This window comes from Balaenoptera acutorostrata, chromosome 3, assembly GCF_949987535.1.
Source record: "Balaenoptera acutorostrata chromosome 3, mBalAcu1.1, whole genome shotgun sequence".
NCBI lineage: Eukaryota > Metazoa > Chordata > Mammalia > Artiodactyla > Balaenopteridae > Balaenoptera > Balaenoptera acutorostrata.
In genome coordinates, this window is record NC_080066.1 from 138,261,136 (window position 1) to 138,288,442 (window position 27,307).

Below are 27,307 nucleotides of genomic sequence, written 5' to 3' on the forward strand. Positions count from 1 at the left end.
TGTATTTCATCTTTGTATGTTGTACGTGTGTGTGTGTGTATAAATTTTAGTTTGTTTATTTTTCAGTTTAACAAATGTCTGTTTAGTGCCTAGTGATTGAGAGGCATGGTACTAGATGCTAGAGGGAATTTTTTGGCTGCTGTAACTAAGCTGAAACTTTGTTAATGCCAAACATGGATTGTTGGGCAGATTCATAAAGCATCTGATTAATTCAGTACTTAGTACTTAGTAGATGCTCAATAAATGCTACCTTTCTGTGGCATTTAGATTATGATTGAAGGTGAGATCAGGAATGTAGAAAATTATTTAAAGACTTGGTTTATGTTATTTTACTGTACTTGACAGTTATTACTTTCATATGTAAAATGTGTTTAAACTTACTTTTTGGTGCTGAAAGTATGCTTAGTAGTGTAAGAACCTTCATGTTTTTTGGGTGGATGATTTTTGTATTTAATTTTCATACTTTGGAAAACTTTACAACTGTAGTTTGAGAACTATCTCCAGAATTTAAGAGCCATTCAGCATAGAGGACTTTCCTGACCTGATCATTCTTAATATAGTACTTAAGTTGACAAAAGGAGGTTTTAGAAAAATAAGTGTTTGATGACTATTTTGCTGGTGAGTTGAATAACTTTGTATACTTAGGGGTTTTTGAAAGCAACCACAGTGGTACAAGACAAGGATTATATGTTACAAATCTATGGAAAACCAGTTTATCAGGGTCATCGCAGCACTCTTAAAAAAGGACCATATCTCAGATTTAATTCTCCATCTCCTAAGTCCAGACCACAGAGACCAAAAGTAATAGAACGAGTTAAAGGTAAGGAACCTCATTTTTTGGTGATAAAACTCATTTTTTGTGGTATTGGTTTAATATGTAAAGTTTAATTTTTGCTTTTTATTACTTATAAATACTGTTCAAATTATGTAATGCTTAGGGATGGAAACATTTCCTTTTAGGAAAGTAGGGAAAAATAGACCAGATTCAAGATAGGATCAGTGGGGAAAAAATAGGATTAGATGGTATCTTCAGATAAAGCATGATAAAATTTATGAGATGATGACTTTTAAGCAATTTAAATTATAATCTAGGGAACGTAGACATTTCCTTGCAAAGCTTACTCCATCATGTTCTTTATGAACAGAACGATAAGCCATATGCTGTACATTATCATAAAAGTGCTTATGGGCACTTTTGCAGTTTGGTTTGTCCTCAAAGAGCCTTAGTTAGGAAAGGGGAAAATTTTTTTTGTTACTTTTATACACAACTAAAAATATCTTTATTTATCACTATATGTTTTGACTCACACCTACCATTTCACTAGTATATTTAACTATAACTCTTAGTTAAATATTGAGTCTGTTGACTTTGGTTACATTTTGAAGTTTCTCAACTTGTGCTTTAGCAGTCTGTAAGGCACTTTGACAACATGCCATCACTCGTGGATCCCAACTCATTTTCCTTTCTGATCCTTTCTGGAAGTTAGAGCTATGGCAGTTGCTTTAGTTTTCCTTCCTTTCCTTTCCAAAAGTTAGTTGATCATATAGGGTGTCAGTTTATCTAGAAATCCTATAGATTTTATTTTACTAGGCTTGTGGATGATATTTACCCTAATGTTTCCTTGTTTCTTAGAGCTTGCTATTAACTTATATTTGGGGTTTGGAAAGCCTTTGCAAAAAATAAGTTAAGGTTTTAAAATACTTTCAAATCCAAAAATCACTTTATGAAGGAACCCTTTTAATGGTAGAAGTGATTGAGAACCTATGGACCCAGGCTCCTCCTTGGGCCTTGGTGCCTGTTATTCCCTCTGCCTGGAGGGCTTTTCCCTCAGACCCTTGCATGGCTCACTCAGTTTTTTCAGTCTCTGCTCTTAGCTCCTCAGAGAGGTCTATGTTGACCATCCTATCCAAAATATTATCACCTAGCCCTCTCTATTCTCTTGCTCTGCCTATTGTTCCTCATAGCACTTTTCACCATCTGACATTGTACTTTTATTTGTTTATCAATTTTTTTCCTTACTAGAGTGTAAGCTACATGAATACAGTTGGTTTATTCAGTACTTGTAGTCCCTGTGTCTGGAATGATGCCAAACACATTTTAAATGCTGAAAAAATATATTTTAAATAAACATTCAAGGGGCTTACCTGGTGGTGCAGTGGTTAAGAATCCATCTGCCAGTGCAGGGGACATGGGTTCAAACCCTGGTCCGGGAAGATCCCACATGCCGCGGAGCCACTGAGCAACTAAGCCCATGTACATCTGACTTTGATATTGTTTCTAAAAAATCTTTAAATACATTTTAAAAATCTTTAAAAGCATTAAAAGTGCTTACTATGATGTTACTATTAGACACGGTCTACATTCACTTCCCCCTCTGCCTTTAAGTTTCTGAGCATTAGAAGGGAGAGAAGTTACTGCTAGGCACCTTTCAGATTCTATATAGCACCTACAGTACAAACATGGAAGCAAAGGTATCCGTACCACCTCAGAGGCCCCCTCCACTGAAGAACCATTTGTCTGTAGCAAGTAAATTAAACGGCAGTGTTTTCTGAGGTGGTTGCCTGGAAGCCCAGAATTCAAACTAATCTACTGTATTATAGTAAGAAATAAGCAGCAGCATCCCTTTCAGACTAAACAAAACTGGGTGGAAACTAAGAAGAAGATAAAGAAAACCTACCTTAGGTCTAGCTAAGGTTCAATTAAAAATGTTTTTAAAAATACCTTTTATGTGTCCATCATTATTATACTAGGTATTGTGAAGGCCACAAAGAGTAAGACATTGTCTCAATCCTCTTTAACTGGAGGACTTCCCTGGTGGCACAGTGGTTAAGAATCCGCCTGCCAACGCAGGGGGACATGAGTTCAATCCCTGGTCCAGGAAGATCCCACATGCCATGGAGCAACTAAGCCCATGCACCACAACTACTGAGCCCGTGTGCTGTAACTACTGAAGCCCACGCACCTAGAGCCCGTGCTCCGCAACAAGAGAAGCCACTGCAATGAGAAGCCCACGCACCACGACGAAGAGTAGCCCCCTCTCGCCACAACTAGAGAAAGCCCACACACAGCAACAAAGACCCAACACAGCCATAAATAAATAAATAAATAAATAAATTTATCAAAAATAAATAAAGATTCAAGAAAAATATTCCTTCAATTGAATGAATGAATACTTGAGAACATGATGAAAAAAATATAGATGTGGTACTAAAATTTTTCTTCCTAGGATCATAAAACTATATTTAAAAGTCTAGATTTATAAAACTACTCTTATATTAAAAGTAAAAATGTAGAAATGTCAGGTATTTATTTATCAATAGAAAAGATTTTAGTTTCTTTTCCTTTACAATTTTAGTTTTCTTCACTTTGGTCAGGTTCCACAGAAATTTATGTTCTTCTCCAGAGAGACAGATAATCAGAAAAATTTCTAATTATTTAAGAATTCAGGATTTAATATCTATATAGATTTACTAAATAGTGATTAAAAAATGTATAATGCTATTAACTTCTGCAAGGTTTTAATAAGTATAGAATTTGATTATCTGCACATAATTTCAAAGGATAAAGCCTGGTTATTCAGAATAATGAGAGGATGAAAAAATTTTCAATTCCAAACATGATCATTAGCTTTTTTATACTCATAGGAAAAAAACGTAATGAGGTAAATAATACGTTCTGAATATTCTTTTGAATCTTTATTCAACATTTTTTTTCTAGTTATTGTATCTTTTCTATCATAGTAGTTGCACAAGTTTTTACATCTATTCAGAGGTTGAAAAACCATGACCTGCAGGTCAGCTGCGTGTTTTTATGAATAAAGCTCTATTGGAACATAGCTATACTCATTCATTTAAGTATTGTCTATGAGTACTTTCATGCTACAACAGCAGAGTTGAGATGTTGCCACTGAGACCACACAGCCAATGCTAAAATATTTACTCTCTGACCAATTAAGAAAAAGTTTGCCAACCCCTGGTTTACTTATATTTTGGGGCCCTGTAACCTTATTATATAGAATGAGATCTTTCTGTGAGGAAGGGTTGCTATATTTGTAGATGACTGCATAGTAGATGTTCAAACAATATTTTAAAATATCTGCCATTGGTGATTATTATAGGCACTAAAGTAAAGTCAATAAGAACACAAACTGACTTTTATGCAACAAAACCTACAAAGACAGATTCTAAACTGCAACATACCATAACTACACTGTCTCCTGGTGATCAGCAGTATTTGTTCAGCCCAAGCCGGGAAATGCCTACTTTTTCAGGTACACTGGAAGGTCATCTAATTCCTATGGCAGTTCTTTTAGGTAAGACCCAACAAAATATATGGGGTAAATTTAAAAATTCTAATCAGCAATAGCAGAAATTACAAAGTGATACTGACATAGTAGTCACCTACCTTTCCCTTTATGTGTTGTTTGTATTTGTGAATAGGGCCTCAGAATGTGTCTTTGTGTAGTAGCAGTCTCTGAAATGATGCTATATTTTCACTTACAGGAAACATTCTTTTGGTATTTTATAGTATATTGCTGTAGATGAAATGAAATTAAAATAATGTTTAGACATGACAGACATTCATAATAATTAAAGAACTTAAGGATTTTGATTGGTTTAATATCATCATGTCTTAGGAGAAGTACTTTGAATTACCTTTTATATACCTTTGGAATAGGCCGTGATAAGTAAAAATTATGTAGTTGTGTGTTCTAAGCTAATTGTTTGTTATTAACTTATTTGAGGTCTCTCAGACCCATCATTGTAAAAGTTGAGCAAATAATTTTTGTTCTCACACTAGCTCTTCAAACTTTGTTAGCTATTTTTTTCTTTCAATGTCACTGTGATTCTTAATTTTGATGAATTATTTAAATGTGAATATTTTTCAACATAAGAGAGAATTTTTTATTTTTGATATTATGGGTTAATGGCATGTCAACTTGGTAGCTGTCTGTTCAAACATGTCTTCTACTAAAATAATGGCTGATACTTATAAAGTCCTTACTGTGTGCCAGGGACATATCTAAGCACTTTATATATATTAACTTATTTAATCCACTGTATAAAACGCATGGTAATGTACCAATTTTATAAATGAAGAAACTGAGGCACAGGAGAGTTCAGTAATTTGTCAAAGTCCACATAGCTAGAGTGGAGCCAAGATTCAAACCCAGGCAGTGTGACTTTAGAGTCTGTGTTTTTAATGAATGCACGGCACTGTCCCTCTTTACTTTGAAATTTAGGAAACAAGTGGAACTTTTGAAGTGAAAGGTAACAAAATTTTGACAGCTATGATAGTTAGCAGATAGTCGGCCTACGTGCTGTTTATTGGTAGTCAAACACTAGTATTTTGTTGTCGGTTTTATTTCTGTCTGTTGCTGCTCTATGAAGATTTGAGAATAAAAATAATACAACACAATGCAATACACTTTAGTTTTGGCTTTGCCACTTACTATCATAACCTTTGGCAAATTAGGTTATGTCTCTAAACCTCTGCTCCCTCAACTGTAAAATGTGGATAATATTAATACTCCATAGGCTTATTTAAATTAGATAGCGTATGTGAAGTGTTTAGTACATATGAGCGCCTAATGTTAGTCGCTGCTAAAAGGATGACATGGTGAGTATGAGGACAGTGGTGATGATAGAGGAAAAGATGATTGCAGATAGTGCTTTCCTTTCCTATGAGAAGTTAGGCATAAAGATCTAGGTTTTAAATTAGAATTTTCTCTTTATTTCTGAAATGGTTGACTCCTTTTCCCCCCAAATTTTTTAGGACAAACCCAAAGTAATAGTGATTCCATGCCACCTGCTGGAGTAATTGTAAACAAGCCACACCCTGTAACAGTGACTACTTCTATTCCACCATCATCTCGAAAAACAGAAACTGGAGTAAAGAAACCTAACATAGCAGTTGTAGAAATGAAGTCGGAAAAAAAGGACCCTCCTCAGCTTACTGTGCAGGTATTCAGTGTGCATGAACAGAAAAATTTAAGGAAACAAATATTTGGCTTAACTTTAGTACTTAAAATCTATTATATTGCTTCATGAAAACTGTGCTTTCATGATGGGTCTTTCCTTCTTTAAAACTATGATATTAATGTGATATTGCTATCCTTGTTCTGCATGATTTAAGCTACCTTTTCTAAGCTGATAACTCATATCCAGGTGAATTGATGATATTCCAAAGGGAACAATTCAATAGTTATAATTAATTTTAAAAAAGGCTTAATGTGTTTGTCTTATATAATTAATACTTTATACAAACATATATAAGAGGACTTGAATGAATGGAGAGAGAACTTATAATGTGAAGCTTCAATATTCAAGATGACAATTCTTCCTAAGTTAATGTATAATTTAAGTGAAATTGTATTAAAAAATAAAAACCATGATTTTTTTAAAACTTGAACTTAAGGATCATTTTGACATTTGAAAGAACAAAGGTTTAGAAAAGTTAAAGTGTTTTGATACTGGTCCTATTTCAGAACTAGCCTTGGTTATTTAAAAAGAATGTAATATGTGATAGATAGTTCATTAGTCAGTGGGAAATAGGGTTATTTTAAATGAAATAATGTATGTTATAATTAGTTAGCAGTGTGGAAAATAGATTGGTTTTAGACTCTAAGCTTTTACTGTATAGCAAGTGAGTTCCAAATAGGCAATAGGCTAAAGTGTAACTACAAAATATAAAAACATAGAAGAATTAGAAGATAATTGCATGTAGTCCTTATCAAAAATGAAGCTAAGTCTAGATATGAGAGGAGAAATCTTAGTTATGATAGAAAATAGATTTGAATCTATAAAATCTAAAACTTATATATGTAAAAGGTTCCTAAATGAAAAGGAAAACAACATACAGTGAGAACATATGAAAGGAATATGATAGAAAGTTTTAATTTTTAAATATAAAAACCTCCATAAATTAATAAGAAAACATAAGAGCAAATCTAGAAATATTCAAAGAACATGTATAAGACTCTACAGAAGAGGAAGTTATAAGCAATCAAATTGAGTAATTTAAATCTTGCTAGTTACCAAGGTAATGCAAATTAAAATAACAGTATACCTCCATTTAAAAACTGTTCTTGCTGAAACACTTCTGTTATCTAATTTGGGTGAAGGTTGGGTAAAACATAATTAATTATGTTTTTGATGATGGAAATAGAGCTCTTCATTGCATTTTGGCAGTAATTACCAAGAATCTTAAATATTTATGCTTTTTGGCTCAAGAAGTTAGTCTAATATCTGGCTATCTAGCATAATGAAATAAGTCAAAGTTCAGGGAAAAAACCCCTATGTATATATGAAGTTTTTTGGAGTGATATATATCTATCTATGTAATAGTGAATATGTAAGGAATATCCTAAATGTTTACCAACAGGAAATGATTAAATAAGCCATGTATTTTCTTGAAATACTATACACTCATTTAAAATACTATTATGAAGTCTATATGGAAGTATAGTAAGGTGTTTATGACCTAATTACAATGGAAAATCAGGAATGAAACTGTTTTAGATTTTAGCTATGCATAAGTGGATAGTAAAAACATAAAGGGAATAGTGAAAATGATGTTGTCTTAAGATAATAGGATTCTTTGTGTTTCCCTTTTATTTTCCAAATTTTGTAAAATATGCTTTCATAATTTATATTTGTTATCCATTGACTTTGCAATAAAAAGTTAAATATGTTATTGATAAATAGATTCACAAATATTTGAGTCAAAATGATGAAATGAAAGCTGGATGTTGTATTCTGTTTTAGGTATTACCCAATGTAGATATTGACAGCATTTCAAATGGTAGTGCTGATGTTGGTCTATCTCCATCTAGTCCCAAAGAAGCATCTCCTCCTCCTCCTCTGAAAACCTGGATACAGGTATGTTCAGAAATGTATTCTATATCTTTGAGCAATGTCTGACTATAGATTTTTAACTAATGTTAGTCCATGCAAAGTCTTCCATTATAATATATTTTAATAATTTTGGTTTAAGGAAAAGATTCAAAACAAATGTGAAATTGCTTTTTTAAAAATTAATTAATTTATTTATTTTTGGTTGCGTGGGTCTTTGTTGCTGCACGTGGGCTTTCTCTAGTTCCATTGAGTGTGGGCTACTCTTCGTTGCGGTGCGCAGGCTTCTCATTGCGGTGGCTTCTCTTGTTGCAGAGCGCGGGCTCTAGGCTTTGGTAGTTGTGGCACGTGGGCTCAGTAGTTGTGGCTCGCGGGCTCTAGAGCGCAGGCTCAGTAGTTGTGGCGCACGGGCTTAGTTGCTCCGCAGCATGTGGCATCTTCCCAGACCAGGGATCGAACCCATGTCCCCTGCACTGGCAGGCAGATTCTCAACCGCTGCTCCACCAGGGAAGTCCTTGAAGTTGCTTATGAACTCGAAAAAGAAAGTTTGTTTAATATCCTTACGTTTATAAATGTTCTGAAAATGATAATCCTTAGTGTAACTTTTTGGTAACTTAAGTTGTAAGACTCATATGTGAAGAAAGAATTTCTCTCTCTTTGGAGAAGAATCTTGATTTAAATGGGAATTAAATTATAGTTTTCCTGAATGTGAATTTTATAGTGACAATTGGAGTTTATGTTTTGGGTTGTTACTTTGTTGTCATACTATTGGCACGATGCAAAAATATGCATTTCTTTCTGATATTTATTTGCTGCTTGTGACTGAATGACAAAATTATGACTTTACTACACAGCAAAATAACACTGTAACACTTCCCCAGGTTTCATCTATTGTAAGCAAATTTGTTCATTGAGGATACAGTTTTAAGGAGAGGAAGAACATCAGTTTTTCACAATCAGAAATAGTAAAATAGAACTGGCCCTGAATGGCTCTTGTGCCTAATTTTATTTTTCATCAATAATTTTTTTAACCAGAAGTTTATTAAAACATATATGATTACAAATAATTTTTTGGACTGTTCATCATTCTGCTCTCAGGAATTGTCTACTGTGGGTTTTGGTGAGCAGATTATATATAATGAGGCCTAGAGGCTAAATTTGTAAAATAATTATTTTGTTTGTCTTTCTAAAGTATATGATTCTGTATCTGTCTTTTTATGAGTTAGTATATGTGTAAACTTATATATCTATACATATAAACGCAGTTCTTTATCTTAATTCTAGGAGAGAAATCACAATTATATCAACTTGATCAATTGACTTAAGTTGCATTGTTGGTGGAGTCCTTGATAGAAAAACTGATACCTGGTTTTTTATAGCTATTGAAATGATAACTTGGAGACTAGCTTGGATTTCATTTACTAGTTAAATCAAGTCTGAGCAGGATATCAAAATAAAACATAGGGGCATGTAATTATAAGCTTATGCTATGGTATTATGATAAATTAGGTATAAATTAAAAAGACATTAAACACAACAAAAACTTTCTGAAAATGCTTTCTTAGACTCCAGAATTTACGAAGGCAGATGAAGAAGAGGTGAAGTTTCCAGGAACTAACTTCGATGAAGTAATCGATATCATACAGGTAACAAAGCTTAGCAATCATGTGAATTTATTTTTCTACTAGCATTTTTTTACGTGATTTGATTATCTTTTTTTTTTTTTTAAGACTTCATTTGTTTTTAGAGCAGTTTAGGTTCACAGCAAAATTGAGAGGAAGGTACAGAAATTTTCTGTATGTTCCCTATCCCCACACATGCATAGTCTCCCCAATTATCAACATACCCCAACAATTTTGACTTGTTAAAATTGACACATCATAATCACTCAAAGTCCATGGATGACCTTAGGGTTCATTCTTTATGTTGTACATTCTATGGATTTGGAAAAATGTATTAATCATTATGCTATTATACAGAGTATTTTCTCTGCCCTAAAATCCTCTGTGTTCTGACTATTCATCCTTCCCCCCTACCCACCCCAGTCCCTAGCAACCACTGATCTTCTTACTGTCTTCATAGTTTTGTCTTTTCCAGAATGCAGTATACTTGGAGTCATACAGTATGCAGCTTTCTCAGATTGGCTTCTTTCACTTAGTAAAATACACTTATGTTTCTTCCATATCTTTTCATGGCTTGACAGCTCATTTCTTTTTAGCACTGAATAATATTCCCGTGTCTGGATGGACCACAGTTTATTTATCCATTCACCTACTAAACGACATTTTGGTTGTTTACAAGTTTTGGTAATTATGAATAAAGTTGCTATAAACATCTGAGGGAATTCCCTGGTGGTCCAGTGGTTAGGATACCATGCTTTCACTGCCAGGAGCCCAGGTTCAGTCGCTGATCAGGGAAGTAAGATCCCACAAGCCACGCTGTGCAGCCAAAAAAAACCAAACAAACAAAAACAAAACAAAACCAAACATCTGGTTTTCTTCTGTGGACATAAGTTTTTAACTCCTTTGAATAAATATCAAGGAGCACAATTGCTGACTTAACATGGTAAAAGTATCTTTAGATTTATAAGAAACCACTGAACTGTCTTCCAAAGTTGCTGTACCATTTTGCATTCTCACTAGCAATGAATGATAGTTCCTGCTGTTTCATATCCTTGCCAGCATTTGGTGTTGTCAGCATTCCAGATTTTGGCCATTCTAATAGGTGTGTAATGGTATCTTATTGTTGTTTTAACTTACATTTCTCTACCTCAACATAATAAAGGCCATATACAACAAGCCCACAGCAAGCATCATTCTCAACAGTGAAAAACTGAAAGCATTTCCTCTAAGATCAGGAACAAGACAAAGATATCCACTCTCGCCAGTTTTATTCAATATAGTTTTGGAAGTCCTAGCCATGGCAGTCAGAGAAGAAAAAGAAGTAAAAGGAATCCAAATCGGAAAAGAAGAAGTAAAACTGTTACTGTTTGCAGATGACATGATACTATACATAAAAATCCTAAAGATGCTACCAGAAAACTACCAGAGGGACTTCCCTGGTGACACAGTGGTTGAGAATCCGCCTGCCAATGCAGGGGACACGGGTTCGAGCACTGGTTCGGGAAGATCCCACATGCCACGGAGCAACGAAGCCCATGCGATGCAACTACTGAGCCTGCACTCTAGAGCCCGTGAGCCACAACTACTGAGCCCACGTGACACAACTACTGAAGCTTGCGCACCTAGATCCTGTGCTCTGCAACAAGAGAAGCCACTGCAATGAGAAGCCCATGCACTGCAACGAAGAGTAGCCCCCACTTGCCGCAACTAGAGAAAGCCTGCATGCCGCAACAAAGACCCAATGCAGCCAAAAATAAATAATAAATAAATAAATAAACTAATTAATTAAAAAAAGAAAACTACTAGAGCTCATCAATGAATTTGGTAAAGTTGCAGGGTACAAAATTAATACACAGAAATCTCTTGCATTCCTATACACTAACAACGAAAGATCAGAAAGAGAAGTTAAGGAAACAATCCCATTTACCAGTGCATCAGAAAGAATGAAATACCTAGGAATAAACCTACTTAGGAGGCAAAAGACCTGTACTCAGAAAGCTATAACATGCTGATGAAAGAAATCAAAGACGAGACAAACAGATGGAGAGATATACCATGTTCTTGAATTGGAAGAATCAATATTGTCAAAATGACTATACTACCCAAAGTAATGCACAGATTCAGTGCAATCCCTATCAAATTTCCAATGGCATTTTTCACAGAATTAGAACAAAAAATTTTACAGTTTGTATGGAAACACAAAAGACCCCAAATAGGCAAAGCAACCTTGAGAAAGAAAAACGGAGCTGGAGTAATCAGGCTCCCTGACTTCAGACTATACTATAAAGCTATAGTAATCAAAACAGTATTGTACTGGCACAAAAACAGAAATATAGATCAATGGAACAGGATAGAAAGTCCACAGATAAACCCACACACCTATGGTTACCTAATCTATGACAAAGGAGTCAAGAACATACAGTGGAGAAAAGACAGTCTCTTCAATAAGTGGTGTTGGGAAAACTGGATAGCTACATGTAAAGAATGAAGTTAGAACAGTGCCTAACACCATACACAAAAATAAACTCAAAATGGATCAAAGACCTAAACGTAAGACCAGGGACTATAAAAATCTTAGAGGAAAACACAGAATGCTCTCTGACATAAATCACAGCAAGATCTTTTTTGATCCCCCTCCTAGAGTAATGAAAATAAAAACAAAAATAAACAAATGAGACCTAATGAAACTTAAAAGCTTTTGCACAGCGAAGGAACCCATAAACAAAACGAAAAGACAACCCACAGACTGGGAGAAAGTATTTGCAAATGAAGTGACTGACAAGGGATTAATCTCCAAAATATACACATAACTCATGCAGCTCAATATCAAAGAAACAAACAACCCAATCAAAAAATGGGTGGAAGATCTAAATAGATATTTCTCCAAAGAAGACATACAGATGGCCAACAGGCACACGAAAAGATGCTCAACGTCACTAATTATTAGAGAAATGCAAATCAAAGCTACAATGAGGTATCACCTCACACTGGTCAGAATGGCCATCATCAAAAAATCTACAAACAATAAATGCTGGAGAGGTTGTGGAGAAAAGGGAACCCTCCTACACTGTTGGTGGGAATGTAAACTGGTACAGCTACTATGAAGAACATTATGGAGTTTCCTTAAAAAACTAAAAACAGAGCTACCATATGATCCAGTAATCTCACTCCAGGGCGTATATCCGGAGAAAACCACAATTCAAAAAGATACATGTACCCCCGTGTTCATTGCAGCACTATTTACAATAGCCAGGACATGGAAGTAACCTAAATGTCCATCAATGGAGGAATGGATAAAGAAGATGTAGTACATATATACAATGGAATATTACTCAGCCATAAAAAAGAACAAAATAATTCCATTTGCAGCAACACGGGTGGACCTAGAGATTCTCATACTGAGTGAAATCAGACAAAGACGAATATCGTATGATATTGCTTATATGTGGAATCTAAAAAAATGATACAAATGAACCTATTTACAAAACAGAAATAGAATCACAGATGCAGAAAACAAACTTATGCTTACCAAGGGGGAAAAGAAGGGGGAGGGATAAATTGGGAGATTGGGATTAACATATACACACTACTATATATAAAATAGATAAGTAATAAGAACCAACTGTATAGCACAGGGAACTCTACTCAATACTCTGTAATGACCTGTATGGGAATAGAATCTAAAAAAGAATGGATATATGTATATGTATAACTGATTCACTTTGCTGTACAGCAGAAACTAGCACAACATTGTAAATCAACTATACTCGAATAAAAATTAATCAAAAAATTTACATTTTGCTGATATATGATGTGGAGCATCTTTTCAAATGCTTGTTTGCCATCAGTACATCACTTTTGGTGAGGTGTCCATTAAGGTCTTTGGCCCATTTTAAAAATTGGGTTGTTTTCTTATTATTGAGTTTTAATAAGAGTTTTTTTTGGTATATTTGGGGTAACAGTTTTTATCAGAATGTGTCTTCTGCAAATATTTTCTCCCAGTCTGTAGCTTATCTTCTAATTCTCTTGACATTCGTTTTCACAGAGCAAAAGTTTTTAATTTGAATGAAGTCCAGCTTATCAATTAGTTTTTTCATGGGTTGTCCCTTTGGTCTTAAATTTAAAAAGTCATTGCCATACCCACAGTCATCTATGTTTTCTCCTATGTTATCTCTAGGAGTTTTATAGTTTAGCATTTTACATTTAGGTCTGTAATCCATTTTGAGTTAATTTTTGTGAAGGGTGTAATCTCTGTGTCTAAATTTTTTTTTTGGCCTGTGAATGTCCATTTGTTCCAGCACCATTTGTTGAAAAGATTATCTTTGCTCCATTGTATTGCCTTTGCTCCTTTGCCAAAGATCAGTTGACTGTATTTATGTGGATCTATTTCTGGGTTCTTTGTTGTGTTCCATTGATTTATTTGTCTGTTCTTTCACCAGAACCACACTGTCTTGATTGTTATAAGTCTTCAAGTTGGATAGTGTCAGTCCTCCAACTTTGTACTTCTCCTTCAATATCATATTAGCTATTCTAGGTCTTTTGCCTCTCCATATAACTTTTAGAGTAAGTTTGTTGATATCTCCACAATAACTTGTTGAGATTTTTATTAGAATTACATTGACTCTATAGATCAATTTGGGAAGAACTGGCATCTTAACGTTATTGTGTCTTCCTCTCCATGAACGTGGAATATCTCTCCACTTATCTAGTTCTTGATTTCATTCATTAGAATTACGTAGTTGTCCTCATATAGATCTTGTATGTGTTTTGTTAGATTTATACCTAAGTATTTCATTCAGGGGGGTGTGCTAACGTAAATGGTATTGTGTTTTTAATTTCAAATTCTGCTTGTTCATTGTTGGCATATAGGAAAGTGATGGACTTTTGTATGTTAACCTTGTATCCTACAAACTTGCCATAATTGCTAATTAATTCCAGGAGTCTTCTTGTTAATTTTTTCAGCTTTTCTACATAGACAATCATGTCATGTGCAAAGATAGTTTTATTTCTTCCTTCTCAATCTGTATACCTTTAATTTTCTTTTCTTGTCTAATTATATTAGCAAGGTCTTCTAGTACAATGTTGAAAAGGAGTGGTGAGAGGGAACATCCTTGCCTTGTTTCTGATGGTTGAATATCTTTTGACCATCAGTATTATGTAACAGAGCTTTGAGAAACTTCCTTTTACTTTGCAGTTAAATATATTTTTATTTTAAAATTATAAGTTGTTATTCTGTAGTACAGTATCATCTTCTATATCATCTAGCTACCTCCATGAAACTTAATGATTGTTAGCTGTTTCCAACCTGCATCTCCTCCCTCCTGCTTCTTACTTCCTTCTTCCTTATTGTTTCCCTTGGTTTCCCTCTCTTCAGTCTGTCCTTTCTTCATTCTATTACATTTGTCTGTTTTCATTTCTGGATTATTGGCAAGTTTGCCAGTTAGTTCATATTGAGGAAAAAAGTTGTGAGGGGTCTAAAATCCAAGGGAAGAGCCCATATAGCAAGAAGAGATATAGAAATGATAGAAATGGTTAAATAGAAGGAGGGAAAAAGTAGCTGGAAGTAAAATATAAAGGATGGGAGAAAAGATCATAGAACATAGAGACTACTTGAATAATGATGTGTCAATGAACTTTAAAGGAGACATTTGTTCATATTTCTTAGACTTTCAGAACCAAGACTAGTTTTGTCAATCATAAAATAAAATCCTATTTTAAACATTAAGAGATATGCACTACATTAATGTTACTTGCTCACCAGTGTGTCTTCTCATGTGAGCTCCACGTGAATGTTTTGAAGGTAAGAATATAGCAAAGACATTAGACAACTGTTCAATATATAAGTGAAAGGAACATTGTAGAAATAGCAAAGAATTTGGACTTCAAAGACAAGTGTTTCTGTCCTTGCTCTGCCACTTAATAGCTGTGGACTTCACTTTTCAATGGGACAATATTATTGAGTTATATTTTTTAAAGAGCCCTAACTTTTTTTGAGATACATATTGCATTATTTACAGATAAAACGATATGGTATCTGTGGTTTATTTCAAAATGGTGTGCAAAGGGGAAAGTGGATGGGGGAAGTATAGATGACACAGAGTTCATTATGAGTTGATAATTGTTAAAGCTAGGGAACAGGTAAGTGGGATTCTTATTATTTATATATAACAGATATAGTGCATGAGCACTATTTTGTTCACTTTTAAACATGTATATTTTTCATAATAAAAAGTTTAAAAATTCCGGAAGTAACTCTTTTGATCGTGATGTGATGGTACAAATAATGTGTAAGATGACCTAACTGCATATTTAAATGTAAATTATATGTTCTGTAAGAGTAAGCAGTAATATTTAGAAGTGTTAGCTTTACTATGATAATAAATTAATAAATTTATAGAGGGAAAGGTTAATAATGTTTTATGTAGGAATAACCAAGTTTTCTAGTTTGTTTTATGATTGTTTAAAATGAATATATATATTTTAAAATATTTATTTATTTATTTGGCTGCGCCAGGTCTTGGTTGCGGTACGTGGGATCTTTGTTGTGATGTGCGGGATCTTTTAGTTGTGGCATGCAGGATTTTTAGTTGCGGCATGTGGGATCTAGTTCCCTGAGCAGGGTTGAAACCCAGGCCGCCTGCACTGGGAGCGTGGAGTCTTAGCCGCTGGACCACCAGGGAAGTCCCTGAATATTGGGCTTTAAAAACAGAATATAATTGTGTAATTAAGTTTCTTCAATGTGACTTATATGACACATGTGTATACTATAAATAATGTGATACCACCAATTAGAAAATGCTATTGATTAATTTAGAAGTGTTGGTTAATTCACCTACCTAAGTTATCTCTACTTGGCACTCAGTAAGTGTTAACAGATACATGAATATAATAGTTTTGTTTTTATTATTACCAGGAAGAGGAAAAATGTGATGAAATTCTGGAATACTCTGAACCAATTCTGGAGTTTAACAGAAGTGTTAAAGTTGTTTCTACAAAATATAATGGCCCTCCGTTTCCTCCAGTTGCTTCTACTTCTCAGCCCACTACTGATGTTCTGGATAAAGTAATTCAGAGAAAAGAAACATTGGAAAATAGCTTAATTCAGTGGTGAGTTTACAGTGGTGTTGGGGTGAACAGAATTATAGTAGCAAGTATAAATAGAATGTATGAAATTTTGGTTGAAAATCTTCCTTGTCTCCTTTTGTTTATCAAATTTTTCCTTTGCTGTAGTCACTGGACACTATCTGACATGATGCTGAGGGTTTAACTAACTGTTGCAAGTATTGTTTCTGTCCTTGAATATTTGTACTGAGGCTGTCTGTTATGACAAAAGAAGCTATTGCTGAGTAACAAAGCATTAAAAATGTGCAAGTTCTTTAATTCAGTGGTTTATTAACAGAAATTTATCCTAAGGAAATAATCAGTTCTGCTACTAGGCCATAGAATACTTAGCACTTATGGTGCTTACTACAGACAAGGCACTGTTTTGTTTGTTACTTATATAAACTCATGAACTCTACTTTTATGCCTATTTTTACCTGTGAGAAACCTTAAAGAAGTTATGGAATAAACTAAACAACTGAATATTCATACAGTTATCAAGATTGGGTTTAGAAAAATATTTAATGATGTAGAAAGATATTAATAACACTGGTGCATAAATGAAGCAGGATGCTAATGATGCAACCACAGTGTAGAAGAGCTCACTCAGAAATAAATGTGTGGGAAAAATATTGAAAAATAATACCAAATTGTTGACTAACTTTGTTTATTCTTGAATCTGGGATTGTGAGTGAGCCTTATCTTTTTTTTTTAACTTTTATGTGTTCTCTGATTTTTACAATGAACATCTATTACTTGTATAATAATAATAATTAAGAAGCCTTATTTGTATGGAAATATGTTAATATAAATGTTTCAGACATTACATGAAATTTCTAAAAATCTTATATTTGTATTTGTATGGAAATATGTATGTAAATATGTTAATATAAATGTTTCAGACATTACATGAAATTTCTAAAAATTTTATATTTGCATTTGTATGGAAATATGTATGGAAATATGTTAATATAAATGTTTCAGACATTACATGAAATTTCTAAAAATCTTATATTTGTATTTGTATGGAAATATGTATGGAAATATGTTAATATAAATGTTTCAGACATTACATGAAATTTCTAAAAATCTTATATGTTCTGGTATAATGTTATAAGTAATAATCCTAGTTATTACTTTAAAATGTATATCTCAGAAATAACTAATTTTCTTGTCAACTGCATTATTATGAACTTTCATCAAATCTTTAACCGTGGTCATTTTTAAGTCTTTTGTCATTTACAGACAGTTCTGGGTGTACTCTGATGATTTTGCAAATATGTTCCTATAAAAGGGTTTCATCTTCAAGAAATTCATGGAAAAGACTCTGACAAGTACAGGTTTCTGGTAACTGATTGTACTGCTGAACTGAATGAATAAGCATTTTCAGAACTCTAATGAAAAACTGATGAACTCATAAAAGTGCTAACAAAAGATCAAGATGAAAAAAAAATTAGTTACATGGGACTGAGTGAACTGATGAGGATGAGTATAATTTTTGTGACTTTCTGTCTGAATTTAAAAAAAAAAAAAATCCCACAAGGACTCAGAGGCAAAGAATATACAAATCAATTTTCACTGCAAAGTAAAGGAGCTGTTACAGTGGAGGATTACTGGACTGAATGTCAATATTATGACATAGTATGAGTGTGTTTCATGTTTGGTAATTGCAATCATTGTTGCTTTTGTTGTGGTCATCCATGTACAATGCTTGGTGTCAGTCTATTTATCTCTTGTAAAAATAAAATACAGTGTGTGTGTGTGTGTGTGTGACAAGGAAAAAAAAAAAAAAAGAAGCCTGTTAGCTTCTCTAAAGAAATGTACAAAAGCAGTCTCTTATTGTGTTTCCCTTCCTTTTCCTCTCCTACTTCCCTTCCTAAAAATGACCTTAAAAGTAAATTTTCTTTCCCTTTTTAGAGGAAAACTACCTGTGTTGCAGTCTATATATTTATTTCCTTGAAGAGAGGGCAGCTGGACTTCTTTTCTAGCTTTGATCTTGTGGGGTTTTATATGTGCTTTCAGAGTAGGGAACCCAACATTTTAGGTGCATGATATGCCAGGTAATCATTGACCTAAACCTTATTTTGAATTTACAAGGGCTGTTAAAGTTTTCATTAGACTGATCAGAAAGATTTTAATTTGATAAACTGTCTCCCACACAGAGATTCGGTTTGTTTTCCTAGGAGATATATTTGAATTTTTTCTTCTTTCCGGATTCAACTTTCAGAATGACTGCTTTCACATGTAAATGTTTGTGTCCATGGGTACCAGTTATTTTTAAGGGTGTTATTTCTAACCATCTATACATTTCAACTAAATTTAGGAATCCTTAACTTTTTTCCCCCAGGGTAGAACAAGAAATAATGTCAAGAATGATCTCTGGGCTTCTTCCAGTTCAACAGCAGGCCACAGCTGACATCAGTGTCTCAGTCAGTGAGGCCAGTGAGCCCTTGACTTCCGACATTGGTAAGTGAAATGGAATCTTTTAGCTTTTTTTGTTATTATAAGACAAAACCTTCAGGTTGTTGTGGATTTATATATTCTAGAGGTCACATAGTCCTTGGTTGACAAAAGGTAAAAGTCCTCTTCTTCTCAATGTCACTTCCCAGTTTTCTGTAGTGGAAGTTATTTCTCCCTCACTCCCTTATTACATACTGCAGCATTCAGATTATGCTATCAGCGTCCATCCCTCCTACCCCCAATCTCTCCATTATTTCCCATAGTGCTTTGTGTGCATTTGTTTGTGTGTCTGTGTATCTTTGTTATAGTAACCATCAAATTGTATTATGATTGGCTTGCATATCTGTCTCACTCACTAGACTATAAATTACTCACAAGTAAGGGTGATTCTCCTTTAGAGCCTAGCCCTTGACTGACACCTAAGAAGAGTTTAAGTATTCCCTGAATGGATAGATCCTCTTTCTTTAGGGAGCCCACACCATTCACCTCTTCTTCCTCCTTCCTCCTTCCTCTTCCTCTTCTCTCCCTCCTTCTTCCTCCTTTTCACCCTCCTCTCCTTCCCTCTTCTTCCCCCTCTTTCTCCATTAGCTTTTTGAGGTATAATTTACTTGCCATAAAATTCACCAATTCTAAGTGTACCGTTTGACAGGTTTTGTTAAACACAGCCACATGTTAGCCACACAATCATGTTATAGAAAAACATTTCCATCATCCCCAACAGTCCCCTCATGCCACTTTGCAGTCAATCCCTAACCCCCTCCCATGCCTACTAGACCCTAACAACCACTTTCTATCATTGAATTTTGCCTTTTCTAGAATTTCATATATATGTAATCATACAGTATTTAGTCTTTTGTGTCTGGCTTCTTTTATTTAGCATAATGCTTTGACAGTCATGTTGTTGCATATAGTAATAAATATTACACTCCATGGATGTACCATAATTTGTTAATCCAGTTACCAGTTGATGGACATTTGTAGTCTTAGTTTTTGGCTATTATAAATACAGCTGTGCTATGTATGTTTGCAAACAGATCTTTTATACACATCTTTTAATTTCTCTTGGTCATATGGTAAGTAGATATTTAACTTTATAAGAAACTGCTAAGTGTTTCCAAAGTGGCTGTTCTATTTTGCATTCCACCCAGCAGTGAATGAGAGTTCCAGCTGCTCCACATCCTTACTAATGCTTGTTGTCAAAGTTTTTAATTATAGCCATTCACTAAGCATGTGGAGATATCTCATTGTGGGTTTTATTTGCATTTCCCCAGTAACTAATGATGGTGTACAATTTTTCATGTGCTTATTTGCCATTTGTATATTTACTTTGATGCAGTATCTTTAAAACTCTTTTGCTCAGTTTTTAATTGGGGTCTGTGTCTTACTATTATTGAGTTCTTTATTCTGGATACAAGTGCTTTATTGCATATGTTTTGCAGATGTGTTATCCTAGTTTTTATCTTACCTTTTGCTTTATCAGCATTGTCTTTTGAAGACCAAAGGTTAATTTTGATGAAGTTTAATTTGTCAATTTTTCTTTTATAGCTTGTGGTTTTTGGGGTATACTGTTTATGAAATCTTTGCCCAACATCATTAAGATTTTTTCCTATGTTTTCTTCTAGAAGCCTTATGGTTTTAGATTATAAATTTAGGTCTATGGTATGTTTTGAGTTAATTTTTGTATGTGGTGTGAAGTAAAGATCAAGATTTTTTGTGTGTGTATGGATATCCAATTTTTCTAGCGTTATTTGTTGAAAGGATTATCCTTTCTCCTGCTGAATTGCTTTGACACCTTTGTTGGAAATCATCTGGCTATTATATATGTGTGGATCTGTTTCTGGACTTGCTGTTTGGTCCCATTGATCTACAAGTCTGTTTTTACATCAATGCCGCACTTCTTGATTATTGTTATTTAAAAATAAGTCTTGAAATTGGATGGTATAAGTTCTCCAGCTTTCTAGCTCTTTTTTTTTTTTAACATTCCTATATATCGTTATCTCTATTTTTTTCCACTTCTTTCCAGTCCGGAATAACCTCCTCTTCCTCCTTACTACCCCTTAACTGCCTAAATCCTAGACATTAGAGTCTATATTTACTGCTTTACTTTCTCATTCTCACTTTCTCTTTAGTTGTTATGAGCTGGTTTCTTCTTCCTTCTCGTTAATGAAATTCCTCTCTTACAGCATTTGGTTCTCAGAGATAACCTTTTTTCAAATCCTTATTCTCCTAGAAGGCTCTGGTATGGGCATTGTTGACTACCTCTAATTATTAAAATGTTCTACTGGTTTTGGTTTCTTAGAATTCATTCTCTTGTTCTTCTCCTTTTTAATTTCTTTAGGACCTCATTTCCTCATCTTTTTCTTTTTTTCTTTTTGCTACTTGAATAAAAAATTTCCCTCAAGCTTCTGTCCCCTGCCCTCTTTCTTTTCTGTTTTTCTAGTCTCTTCTTGGCATTAGTTATCCCATGTCAGTTGATGACCCCTAAGCCACACATTTAAGCTGTAAACTTGCAGTTTTGCCTGTTGATGAATATTTTCCTTGATGCTCCACTGGCATACCAAACTTGGTGTGTCCAGAATGCATCTCATTTTTCTAACCAACCTTATTCCTCCTTTGTTTCTGTTTCTGTTAATGATACCACTATTTTCCAAGTGCCCAGTTTCCAAAGCCTTGGAGTATCGCTTGTTCTACTTTGTTTTCCTTGGTCTTCCTCAGTCCACACCCAGCCACGTCCGATGTCCTGGCTCCATACAATTTATTCTTATATTTGATGAATTCTTCCTATTTAGTAACTCAAATGCCTCTTCCACTGCTACTATCCCAGGTTTTCTTTCATCTTCTCATTTTTTGAAGGAAGGAATAAAATGACCAACAAAGTTATGAGGAAATTTATTTAACTTAAGATTAGTGCTTCTTTAATGATAAAATCATTTTGTCATGTTAGAAGATACTTTTTCAGAAGAAGACATCTAGGAATACAAATCCAAAAGAAAACCAAAACCAGTTCATCCAAATAATTGCTCTGAGACTATTTCAAAATCTGTTGAAAAAGGAACAGATGGAAAATACCAAGTGAAACTGGAATAAAAAAGAACTAGAAGCTAAAGAGAAGGCAAAGGACCATGAAATATGCCTTGGAGAAACAGATAGTCGAACTTCTGTAGCTTTTGGTCAAAATTCTGGTTGTGGAGATGGTATTCAGCAGTCCCAAGACAAGGAGACCAGTCCAGGAAAACAAACAAGTGTCTCCAGAGATTTGTCCGGTTTATGATGGATACTGTCCAAACTGCCAGATGCTTTTTTCTTCATTGCTAGGTCATACACCTGGATGGCATATTTTGGAGTGTTTGGATTCTCCACCAGTCTCTCCTGCTAGCGCAAAGCAGGGCTAGTGGTAGTCCTCTTAGCAGTCCTTCACATGGGTCAGGTGGTGGTTTCAGTGAGACTAATTCAGGCTTTGTAGCCTTAAGGAAAGATGGTCTAATAAAGAGGGTATTTAGATCCTGTTCCCTTTTCTTTAAAAGCATGTGTGTTTGCTTTTGTTTTGCCTATGTCTGGGTATGGCTTCTGGGTTTTATAACAGAGATATTCTGATTTTTGGTCATGCCAAAACAATGAATTATGGGAACTAAAAAGGGAGATGTGTTGATATATACTGTTGAATATAAATTTGGGATTGTGATAGTCTTTGCTATGGAGCTCCAGAGTAAATTGCTATTACTTATCTCTCAACAAGTGATCCCAAGACACCTGTACCTACCTTTTAGGGAATTCTGGGTAATGCCACCATAGTTGTACTAATTAAGGAGTACTCTTTGGAGAGGTCATGTCTCCATCAAGTTGTATAGATCACTGTTTACATGTTATCCACACAGAGCTTTAGAAATATAACCACTTTAAGCCTAATAAAGTCTGTTTAGGAAGTTTTACTGAATTTTATGTACATTCACACAAGTGAAAAGTACAACCCATTTGGAAAATTAATATACCTATAGAGCTGCTGACATCGAGCACCTAAACTACTCTAAAAGTTTGAGGAGGATTAGCCTGTAATGTTAGTAACTGAAGTATCTGAAACTAGACGGAAATAAGATTTGTCTTCATATTTATGAAGAAGCTGCCATTTCTCTAAAATCCCCCCACAGTCATTGTGTCCCTGTGTTTTGCCAAGATCTATCACAGGGTTTCCTGATGCCCTACTCTTGGAAATGTGGATTGTTTTCAGATGAAAACATTCAATGTGGATACAAATCTTATTTTTCGCGGGGGTGGGGCGTGCCACACGGCATGCAGAATCTTAGTTCCCTGACCAGGGATTGAACCCGTGCCCCCTGCAGTGGGAGCATGGAATGTTAACCACTGGACCACCAGGGAAGTCCCTGCAAATCCTTTTTATCACTAAATTTTGTAGTGGTAGGGAAGAGGCCATATAAGTAAATTTTCATCTGGATGTTTTCCTTCCCTTTTTAGTTTGTTTAGAGAGGATGTTCATTATGTGAGTTACCATCTTATTCTCTGTCACAATAAGTAGATTTTGTATTTTCATTTTGTTCCTCCTCACACCATCTCATACACATATGCTCGCATCTCTAAAATTTTAAGAATTAAGGCTTAGAATGCAAGCATGTTTCTTGCACACTTACTCTGAAATTCTTTCATTTTTTAGTGGAAGGAACAAGCAGTGGTGCCCTCCAGCTTTTTGTTGATGCCGGGGTTCCTGTGAATTCAGACATTATTAGGCATTTTGTGAATGAAGCTCTTGCTGAAACCATTGCCATCTTGCTGGGTGACAGAGAAGCAAAGAAGCCAGGTCCTGTTGTTACAAGTGTTTCTGGGGATGTTTCAATAAGCAAGACACACTTGCCGGTAAGTGTGACTCTCCTTCTTGACTTGGAGTCCTGGGGAATTTTTGATACCTTTGTTAAAGAACAGTAAAATGGACAGATTTTAAATTGGGTCATAAGATCATAGTTTGTGGTAGAGATTGGTTTCTTGTGGCTTTGATTACAATAACAGTTCCCCCAGCATTTTATTTTAAAAACTTTAAAATCTATAGAAAGTTGAAAGTATGATACAATGAACATCTTGTACACTTTACCTACATTTACCAGTTGATAACATTTCGACACATTTTCTTTATCTGTCTTTATATGTTGTTTATTATATATGCTTTAAAAATCATTTGAAAGTTGCAGATACCATGACACTTCTAAAAGCATCAGCAATATCTCCTAAGAACACGATTCTTTATTACATAACCAAAATACCATTATATTGCTCTCCATATTTAACATTGATATGTTAATACTATATAATATAGAGTCTATATTTGAATTTCCCCAGTTGTTCCAAGAATATCCTTATAGCTAATTTTTTTAAAATTCAAGCTATAGCTAACAATCACATGTACTGCTTTTGGTTCTTATGTTAAGTGATATTTTTAATCTTTAAAAGAAAGTATATTTTAGGCATTTTTGTTATTGTTTGTTTAATCAGCCTTTCTATGTTAGAGTTTCTAATTTATTATAGCAACATGAAATTATACAAAACCACTACCAGTGGAGGGGGGGAGGAGCAATATAGGGGTGGGGCAGTGGAAAGTGCAAACTATTGGCTGTAAGATAGGCTCAAGGATGTACTGTACAACACAGGGAGTAGAGCCAATATTTTGTAATAACTGTAAATGGAATGTAACCTTTAAAAATTGTATGAAAATTTTAAAAAACTAAAAAGAAAAAGAAAAAGAAATTATACAAAACCAGAATGTACTCTGTATTACCAACTGTTTAAAACTTCATGGTCAATTCTGATCCTGTCGATCATAAAAACATCATTTTATATAGGTGAAACATTTAAACTGACTCATTTGAGGTATAAACATAAAGTTACATATTTGAATTTTATGGAGATTGGTGTAATGTAATTGGTGTAGTGTGATTAGTGTGCCAGAGATTTGGTACATACTTTTGTTCTGTGCTTTATTTATTAGCTCATTGGTAATGCATGCCAGTATCAGAGTTATGGTTATCTCTATGCTAATTAACTTTGGTTTGTCTTCTGCCCATATATTTCAGATATTTTCATAAGGGTGATTTAATGAGAAAATGTAGAAAAATCAGTATAAATAGGAAATAAATGTAATTGTTAAGAGCATGGACTCTGGAGTTGGGAAGTTCTGAATTTGAACCCTCAGCTCTGTTACTTTAGTCTTGTCTGTATACTAGAGATAAAATACTCAGAGTTTAAATGATGACGGCTTTACCAAAATCTGCTTTTCAAATATTAAGGAGGCCAAGTTCCCCTCCCCCATTGCCATATTGTTCCTTATCTTCAGAATTGTCTTGGCTTTTTTTGGCCTTTTCATCTTCGATATATGTTTTAAAATTAATTTTCAAGTTCTATAAAATATTTTGTTGGGATTTTGGGGGGAATTAATTCAGTTTTGATTGGTTTAATTTGAGGAGAATTGACGTCTTTATGATACTGTATCTTGTGAGCCATCATAGAAGATTTTGTGGAAGATTCAATAAGATGATACATGAAAGAGCTTAAGCTAGGGCCTGGAACTTGGTAAATACTCGGTACCTAATTGTTTTTTTTTTTGTTTTTTTTTGTTTTTTTTTGTTTTTGAATCATACTCCTATTTATTTTATCAGCTACCATTATCAAACTAAATTTTTTTTTTTTGATCTCATCATGTCTTTTGGCTTTATTTTTTTTTTTCCACACACACACACTGTATTTTATTTTTACAAGAGATAAATAGACTGACACCAAGCATTGTACATGGATGACCACAACAAAAGCAACAATGATTGCAATTACCAAACATGAAACACACTCATACTATGTCATAATATTGACATTCAGTCCAGTAATCCTCCACTGTAACAGCTCCTTTACTTTGCAGTGAAAATTGATTTGTATATTCTTTGCCTCTGAGTCCTTGTGGGATTTTTTTTTTTTTAATTCAGACAGAAAGTCACAAAAATTATACTCATCCTCATCAGTTCACTCAGTCCCATGTAATTAATTTTTTTTTTCATCTTGATCTTTTGTTAGCACTTTTATGAGTTCATCAGTTTTTCATTAGAGTTCTGAAAATGCTTATTCATTCAGTTCAGCAGTACAATCAGTTACCAGAAACCTGTACTTGTCAGAGTCTTTTCCATGAATTTCTTGAAGATGAAACCCTTTTATAGGAACATATTTGCAAAATCATCAGAGTACACCCAGAACTGTCTGTAAATGACAAAAGACTTAAAAATGACCATGGTTAAAGATTTGATGAAAGTTCATAATAATGCAGTTGACAAGAAAATTAGTTATTTCTGAGATATACATTTTAAAGTAATAACTAGGATTATTACTTGTAACATTATACCAGAACATATAAGATTTTTAGAAGTTTCCTGTAATGTCTGAAACATTTATATTAACATATTTCCATACAAATACAAATATAAGATTTTTAGAAATTTCATGTAATGTCTGAAACATTTATATTAACATATTTCCATACAAATAACCCAATGAAAGTTTAGTATTAGTTGTTTTGTTTGTTTTTTTATACTGCAGGTTCTTATTAGGCATCAGTTTTATACACATCAGTGTATACATGTCAATCCCAATCGCCCAATTCAGCACACAACCATCCCCACCTCACCGCAGTTTTCCCCCCTTGGTGTCCATATGTCCATTCTCTACATCTGTGTCTCAACTTCTGCCCTGCAAACTGGCTCATCTGTACCAATTTTCTAGGTTCCACATACATGCATTAATATACGATATTTGTTTTTCTCTTTCTGACTTACTTCACTCTGTATGACAGTGTCTAGATCCATCCACGTCTCAACAAATGACTCAATTTCGTTCCTTTTTATGGCTGAGTAATATTCCATTGTATATATGTACCACATCTTCTTTAACCATTCGTCTGTTGATGGGCATTTAGGTTGCTTCCATGACCTGGCTATTGTAAATAGTGCTGCAATGAACATTCGGGTGCATGTGTCTTTTTGAATTACGGTTTTCTCTGGGTATATGCCCAGTAGTGGGATTGCTGGGTCATATGGTAATTCTATTTTTAGTTTTTTAAGGAACCTCCATATTGTTCTCCACAGTGGCTGTATCAATTTACATTCCCACCAACAGTGCAAGAGGGTTCCCTTTTCTCCACACCCTCTCCAGCATTTGTTGTTTGTAGATTTTCTGATGATGCCCATTCTAACAGGAGTGAGGTGATACCTCATTGTAGTTTTGATTTGCAT

The 27,307-nt window shown here is 34.3% G+C and overlaps 1 protein-coding gene across 9 annotated transcripts in view; it reads left to right on the plus strand.

The window, feature by feature from the left end:
• The window catches only part of KIAA0586 (KIAA0586 ortholog), a 117,645-nt gene that overhangs the window by 27,654 nt on the left and 62,684 nt on the right, over window positions 1–27,307 (plus strand). For 8 of the 9 annotated variants that reach the window (XM_057544076.1, XM_057544078.1, XM_007192935.3 and 5 more), the window contains 8 exons: window positions 646–820; window positions 4,119–4,313; window positions 5,777–5,964; window positions 7,768–7,881; window positions 9,420–9,500; window positions 16,390–16,583; window positions 18,925–19,043; window positions 23,704–23,903. In XM_057544076.1, the coding sequence (XP_057400059.1) occupies window positions 646–820; window positions 4,119–4,313; window positions 5,777–5,964; window positions 7,768–7,881; window positions 9,420–9,500; window positions 16,390–16,583; window positions 18,925–19,043; window positions 23,704–23,903 (1,266 nt within the window). The remainder of the gene's footprint in view (window positions 1–645; window positions 821–4,118; window positions 4,314–5,776; window positions 5,965–7,767; window positions 7,882–9,419; window positions 9,501–16,389; window positions 16,584–18,924; window positions 19,044–23,703; window positions 23,904–27,307) is intronic. The other variant, XM_057544079.1, reaches the window with a different exon arrangement.